The following is a 7,534-nucleotide window of genomic DNA, read 5'->3' as shown; positions in this document are numbered from 1 at the left end:
TACCACCATCACTTATAAATACTTACTAACAGGGGTCATTTCGTAGAAAAAGAGGTGCAGGAGCTCATTCGCATAACTTATTTGCATATGCCACGCCCCCTGACATCACCGGAAGTGTGTCAGAAGGCAACACCCACCGCTCAGGCTCCACTGGACTGTTTTGGATTGCTAGCTATCGGGGGGGGGGGGGGGGGGGGGATCTTGCCGCCTTGGTCTGGGAGTTTTGTGGGGGGGGGCAACGTGCAGATCTGTCCTCGCCGAGGAGGGAGAGCTTGTACCTGAGTAGGACTTGGTGCCACTGGACTGTTTTGGGCCGGGGGGCCGGGGGGGGGTCTCTGCAGCTTACCTGGCTGCTTCTTGCTCTGACTGAGGGCTGTTGGGAGCAGGGGGTGGGTCTTGTTGCATGTGCCTGCCCCCTGGGCTCTTTACTGCCGGAGCTCCGCTCCTGTGCGCTCCTGCAGGAAATGACCCCTGCTTACTAATATTTATCAAAATTTATTGATATTTATGTTTATTGGCACGGACACCCCTGATTCTGAGGCTGGGGTAGTCGCTCGGGGGTGGGGGTGGTCACTGGCTTGCTAGCCTTGCATGGACCAGGGCGAATGAAATGGCCCCGCCTCCCTTAGATGAGCAAGACAGGAGGGGGGGCACTGCCCGTGTGAGCGGTGAGAAAAGGGTGGAGATCCGTGCCCCCCCCCCAGCCTGACACCACCAGGAAGCAAAGCGGAGCATAAGCAAAACCTCCCCTCGTTTTTTATTAACGTTTGAAAACAATGTCTTAAAAAAATATAGTCTGAATTCTGATACATATTTGTACAAGGACGCTCTGCAGGTCCCTCCCTGAGAGCCGGGTTATAATCCGAGTGCGGGAGCATCTGTGATTCCACCGCTCGAGAAGGAAGTCCAGACAAAGGCCCGGATCTGGCCCAGATGCGACGATCACAAGTAACAGTAATCCTCTATGCACAGGTTCTTTCCAGCCCCCCCCCCCCAACTTGCCCCTCAGGGCCGTAAGTAACAGGCAGGATTGCGAAGGCCTCCTCTTATCAGCCTCCTCCTCCTCCTCCTGGGCCTTTTCTCCACAGGCCGAGTGCTTCTTCCAGCCACAGGGAAAAGACACACCCCCCCTTAGCACTTCGGTCCGTGCTTTTACCCCTGTCTTCCAAGGCGGAAGCAATGATCGTTACTCCACTGGTTGCTCTGGGGGCCCAGCGACCCTTCTGGCTCTAACCCCTGAGCCTGACTTCCTTTCCAGAGCTGGAGGAGGAAACCAGAACTCTTCAACCCCGAGGGTGCTCTTTTTATGCAGACTGTTTCTATCCATGCAAATGTGCCGTCCAGTCCAAGAACGTGGCCTAGAAGGAGAAAAGCCTTCCGGACAGGCGTTGTCCTCCAGTGAGCTCCTTGTGGGCTTGGGGAGGGGGGGGCGCGCGCACTGGATGGCACCCCCAGAGTGTCTCCTTTCCAGGCGGGCGTTAGTACCCCACTCCCTCTCAGCTTCACAAAAGGACACTCGGAGCTCCCTCCAGACGGTGACCATTTTAAAAGCGCCTTCTCGAAAAAGAAATCTGGGTAATGTCCAAAGTCTCTTTAGGGTCACTTTGCACTTCTCTCCCTGCGGGAATGAGTTGGGAACATCCGGAGCATCGGAAGTGGATCTGTCTCCACCGGATTCCTCTGGCCCTTCGCCGGAGCCAGGATATTGACACCTCGGTTCTCTCCTGGGGCCCCAGGGCTCGGCCCAGCGCTCGCCACGGCTATGAGCACGCGATGTAGGCGGGCAGGAAGGGGTGCGGCTGGATCCCCCCTTCGCAGAGGTTGGTGTACAAGCTGGCTTGGCCGACATTGGAGCCCACGGGGCTGTAGTCGGCAGAGATCCCGGAGTCGGACACCATCCGGTAGGTGCTCTTCAGCGGGGGCTCTGCCTGGCGGTCTGTCGGGGAGAGGCTCTCCGAGCTGGGGTCGAACACCGTGTACTCGAAGCTCGAAGAAGCGTGGCTGGCCTCCCGGGTCCCTGCCGCCGCGCCCGTGCTCTCGCCGATGGCCCCGTCCATGGAAAGCAGGGAGCCCCCCGCCCCGGGGCTGTAAGGCAGCAAGTCTTCATCCAGGACCAGGTACTCATCTTGAGAAGCGTCTGGGGGGCCGGGGAGCTCCGCCAGGCCACGGGTCTTGGGAGGGAGAGGAGTAGGAGGAAGGGAGTCCACCTTGCAGGGGTCACATTCAGAGAGGATCTCCACCAGGAACGGCTGCTCCTCCAGGAGGTGGGGGCTCTGGCTCCACCCCAGGTAGATGCTCTGGTGCCCCAGCCACAGCTGCAAGGGGGAGGGAAAGTCCGGGTCAGAGGTCGGGAGGGAGGGCTCGGCTCCAACTGACTCCCCCCCCCACCCAACTTTCCTGGCAGGGTCTGCAGGGTCTGAACCTTGCTGGCCCCATAAGGACTTTTCTGTTTCCAGACATTCTGCTGCCAAAGGGATTCTTCTTTCCACAGCAGGACTGAGGGGCTGAAAGGACTTTGGCCCCTTTAGGATCCAGGAGCTGAGAGACCTGCGATCCCACTCCGGCTAAGGGCCCACCGCCTTCCCTGTCTCCCTCTGTGGCTACCTGTGGTGGTCAGGCAGCCATCCGTGGGCTACCCCGCCACTCAGGGCCTGCCCGGCATCGACCAGAGCCCAGCCTCTTCCCTTGCGGCTCCGGCCCTGTGGAGGGGGCTCCCTGAAGAGGTGAGGGCGGGCCTCCTCTAAGCTGTGGAGCCTTGTGGGCAAAAATCCTACTTTGTGAGCTACTTGGCATTAAAGTCGTGAGCGAGCGATTGGGCTGCTGCATATAAATCCGCTTGCTCCGGAGCCCTCCGTCCTGAGCTGAGACAAAAATGTGTGCGCCGGAGGCTAAAACCCTGTGAGCTGGCTCACACTCACTCAGCTCAGAGGGAATACTGCTGCCCCCCTCCTTGGAGACCCCCGGGAGGTTCTGCCAGGCCTGCTTATTTGCCAGGGCTTCCGGGGGAGTGGTGTGAGTTGGCAGGCATCTCTCGAGGGGGGGGAGGGGGGAGAGATTGGGGACCTGAAAAGGCTTCTGACTGTTATCGCAAGCCCGCCTTGAACCATGAGGAAAGGAGGGATAGGGACGTTTTAAAAACAAATTAATGAAATACGATATGAGGGTGGAGCCCTGGGGAGGGAGGCCCACCCACCACTAGGACTGGGCAGCAATGCTCCCTCTAAGCTGTGGAGCCTTGTGAGCAAAAATTCTACCTTGTGAGCCACTGGCATTAAAGTCGTGAGCGAGTGATTGGGCTGCTGCAGAAATGAGTTTGCTCTGGAGCCCCATCCTTCCTCTGAGTTGAGACAAAAGTGTGTGAGCTGGAGGCTAAAAAACTGTGAGCTGGCTCACACTAACTCTGCTTAGAGGGAACACTACTGGGCGGGCGGGCGGAGTAATACCTGGAAGTTCCCCTTGTAGATGGTGAAAAGGTCCTTGAATTCATGCTCCGGGGTGGGGATTGCAGGCCAGATCTTCTTCTTCAAAAATCTGGGGAAAGACCGCAAAAGAGAATGTGTGTGTGTGTGTGACCAACATAGACACCAGCACCAATGCTCCCCTCTAAGCTGTGGAGTCTTGTGAGCAAAGATTCGACTTTGTGAAACTACTGGCATTCAAGTGGTGAGCGAGCGATTGGGCTGCTGCATATAAATCAGCTTGCTCTGAAGCCACATCCGTCCTGAGCGGAGACAAAAATTCATGAGCCGGAGGCTAAAAAACTGTGAGCTGGCTCACACGAACACAGCTTAGAGGGAACGCTGCCCACCACCCACCACCCCAGGAACTGGCTAAGAGACCAAGCCCCCCTCAGGGCCTTTCCAGGTGGCTGTAACTGCCACATCTCTCTCTGTGTCTCTCTCTGTCTCTCTCTCTCACAGCTCTTCTGAATCTGTTCCCGCCCCCCCCCCCCAGAGGAGGACCGGGTTGTCTGTTGGAGGAAGGCCTCCTGTCCTGTCCTGTCCACGGGAAGGGAGAGAAGTGCTTCCCCAGAGCCCTACCTGCGGTGAGACATCAGGGTGATGAAGGCCAGGAGCAGGACAATCAACACCAGAACGATCGACAGGGTCAGGATGAGGGGATCCACGTCTGCAAAGGAGGAGAGACCCTCAGCCCCTGACCACCATATTGGCCTCCCAGAGTTGGCACCCAGGGCCCTTTCCCACGGTGGCTTCCCAGGGAGGAATCACGGCAAACTCGTTTTTCGAGGGTGGGTTTTGGTGTGATGAGCCAGCTGTGTCAACGCTGCTGCTTTCCAAAGGCCCGCGTGGCCTGGGGCCAGTCACGTGCACTCTCTGCCTAACCTACCTCACAGGGTTGTTGTGAGGATAAAACAGAATAGAGGAGAATGACGGAAAGAAAGGCAGTGTCAGTTAACACGGCCATTTCCCTGGAATGCGTGTGGGGGGGGGGAGACCCTCCTCTCCTCAGCCTGGTACACTAACAAGAGAGCCAGTTTGGTGTAGTGGTGAAGTGCGCGGACTCTAATCTGGGAGAACTGGGTTTGATTCCCCTCTCCTCTTCCACTTGCAGCTGCTGATGTGACCTTGGGCAAGCCTAGTTCTGACAAGAGCTGTCCTTGAGAAAGAGCTCTCTCAGCCCCACCTACCTCACAGGGTGCCTGTTGTGGGGAGGGGGAGGGAAAGGAGTTTGTGAGCCGCTCTGAGACACCTTTGGGTAGTGAAGGGCCATGGGGTATAAATCCAATCTCTTCTTCTTCCTCCTCTTCTTCTTCCTCACAGGGTGTGTCTGTGGTGGGGAGGGGGAGGGAAAGGAGTTTGTGAGCCGCTCTGAGACTCCTTTGGGTAGTGAAGGGCCATGGGGTATAAATCCAATCTCTTCTTCTTCCTCCTCTTCTTCTTCCTCACAGGGTGTGTCTGTTGTGGGGAGGGGAAGGGGAAGGAGTTTGTGAGCCGCTCTGAGCCTCCTTTGGGTAGTGAAGGGCCATGGGGTATAAATCCAATCTCTTCTTCTTCTTTTTCCTCACAGGGTGTCTGTTGTGGGGAGGGGAAGGGAAAGGAGTTTGTGAGCCGCTCTGAGACTCCTTTGGGTAGTGAAGGGCCATGGGGTATGAATCCAATCTCTTCTTCTTCCTCCTCTTCTTCTTCCTCACAGGGTGTGTCTGTGGTGGGGAGGGGGAGGGAAAGGAGTTTGTGAGCCGCTCTGAGACTCCTTTGGGTAGTGAAGGGCCATGGGGTATAAATCCAATCTCCTCCTCTTCTTCTTCCTGTCTGGGTTGTTGCCTGCTTATGCTTTTCTGACCTTGGGGTTCCAGCTGCTCCTGACCCACTGGGAACAAAGGGCTCCTATTTTGCCCGCTCCCTTTTCTCCTCCCCCCCCCCCCGCGCACAATACACAATGCTGATTGGGTTCTGCTTGCAATGGGGGGTGTTTTGAAACTGGCATAACTCCGGGTGCCCTGCTGCGTTGGGCCATTCCTGACAAACGACGTTCATGTGTCATCGTTATGAACTACCAATAAACAGAATGCTTCTTCTGAAGTGCTGTGTGGTGTGATCTGACCATCGAACCCTGATAGAGCCCTTTGCTCCCAGCGGGTCAGGAGCAGCTGGAACCCCCAAGGTCAGAAAAGCAGAAGCAGACAACGACCCAGACAGGAGACATCGTCAGTGTGCCAGGCGGAGGAGAGGAGAGGAGAGGGGGAATCTCCCCCCCACACACACACACACATTCCAGGGAAATGGCCGTGTTAACTGACAGGCAGGGGATGAATAAAGAGCCAGAGTCCAGAAGCACCTTGAAGGAGAACACAACTTGTGGCAGGGGAGGAGCTTTTGTGAGTCACCGCAGTCACTTCTTCAGATACTGCTTCAGGCGGCTATGGGACTCGTGCACTTTCCTGCTGCTACAGATAGACAAACACAGCTGCCCCTCTTGGACATGGGAACGTCCAGGCTGGAGAAGAGGAGGCTGAGGGGGGACAGGATCGCTCTCTTTAAATATGTGAGAGGCTGTCATTGGGAGGAGGGCCAGGAGCTGTTCCAGTTGGCAGCAGAGGAGAGGACTCACAAGAATGGGTTTAAATTAAGGGCGGGGAGGTACCGGCTGGATCTTAGGAAGACGTTTTGGACAGTCAGAGCTGTTCCACAGTGGAATAATCGGCCGCCTGGGGAGGTGTGGTGAGCTCCCCCTCCCTGGCAGTCTTGACGCAGCGGCTGGACAAACACTCCTTGTCAGGGATGCTCCAGGCTGATCCTGCATTGAGCAGGGGGTTGGAGTAGATGCCCTCTACACTCTGTGTGATTCTTTGTGTAAAGAACATGCTTCCAAATGGCCAGGAGCTGTATCCAAGCATATACAAATGGATTGTGTTGGATATTGTAGCTCTGCATGCAAGAGGACCTGGGAGGGAAAGGGCAAAGAGAATTCTCTTATTTGGGTACACTTGGCTGCACCCTCTCACGGGTGAGATGCTGGAGCTCTTTGGCCCTTGGCTGCCCTCCGTGTTTCATCTGATATGGGACCTCTCCTCCTCTTCTCTCTCTCACCTGGACTTGGAGCTGTAGCAAGTGAACCTTTTTGAAGGGAATCTGTTCACAATAAGTTCAGTGTAGCTACATGAATATGTCATAGAAGACGTACTTCTATTTTTGTAAGTAAAATTTCTTTCTCTCGTTACCACTGGAGTCAGGTCATCTTTGTAATTTGCCTGGACAGCATGTGGAGAATTGGGGATACTGCAGAAAAGCTTCTGGGCTTCCAAGGCAAATGATATATTTTTGCATTTAACCCAATAGATTAACCCTCCAGTACCCTCAACTGTTATCTTGGCAGTTCTCAGCAGTTCGAGACCCGAGTGTGCCGCATGACGGAGTGAGCTCCCGTCTCTAGTTCCAGCTCCTGCCATCCTAGCAGTTCGAAAGCAAGAAACTGCAAGTAGATAAATAGGTACCACTTCGGTGGGAAGGCAACAGCGTTCCGTGCGCCTTGGTGTTTAGTCATGCCGGCCACATGACCACGGAAACGTCTTCGGACAGCGCTGGCTCTTCGGCTTTGAAATGGAGATGAGCACTGCAACCCTAGAGTCGGACTCAACTGGCTTTCGAGCAAGGGAACCTTTACCTTTACCTTACTAAAATGCCCTCAACGGTTATCTCAGCAGTTTCCCCTGGCTCTGTGGGCCTGCTCCGCCCCCCCCCCCGAAAGTTGGTCTCCGGCCCGGACAACCCAAGTGGGCAGCCCCAGGGGCTCACGTAGCTCTCCCCACCTTCTCACCGTGTTTGGCAGCCTGACGCCTGCCTGCCCGCCCTCCACTTTAACCTCACATACTTCCTCCACCTTTTCCAATATCTTTTGCCAAAAATTAACCACCTTAGAACACCCCCACCAAAGATGTACATAATAACCCTTTTCTTTTTTACAATGCCAACAATCGGATGTCAATCCCTTGATCGTATAAGATAGCTGAGCAGGCATTTCAATATTAATTTCGTCTCCATTTCTCTAAATTTTTCCATTTTTATATCACTAATGC

At 55.3% G+C, this 7,534-nt stretch overlaps 1 protein-coding gene across 1 annotated transcript in view; it reads right to left on the bottom strand.

Moving 5' to 3' along the window:
* Positions 1 to 800: 800 nt before the first annotated feature.
* The window catches only part of EPOR (erythropoietin receptor), a 25,905-nt gene continuing 19,171 nt past the window's right edge, over positions 801 to 7,534 (bottom strand). The window contains exons 6-8 of the mRNA XM_015416993.1: positions 4,041 to 4,128; positions 3,444 to 3,531; positions 801 to 2,315 (exon numbers count right to left, since the gene is read on the bottom strand). Coding sequence (XP_015272479.1) covers positions 1,761 to 2,315; positions 3,444 to 3,531; positions 4,041 to 4,128 — 731 coding nt within the window. The 3' untranslated portion in view covers positions 801 to 1,760. The remainder of the gene's footprint in view (positions 2,316 to 3,443; positions 3,532 to 4,040; positions 4,129 to 7,534) is intronic.

The sequence above is a fragment of the Gekko japonicus genome, unplaced genomic scaffold (genome assembly GCF_001447785.1).
Source record: "Gekko japonicus isolate JY-2015 unplaced genomic scaffold, Gekko_japonicus_V1.1 scaffold3175, whole genome shotgun sequence".
NCBI classification, from domain to species: domain Eukaryota; kingdom Metazoa; phylum Chordata; class Lepidosauria; order Squamata; family Gekkonidae; genus Gekko; species Gekko japonicus.
The sequence above is the reverse complement of the archived record's forward strand: the minus strand, read 5'-3'. Positions and strand labels throughout refer to the sequence as shown.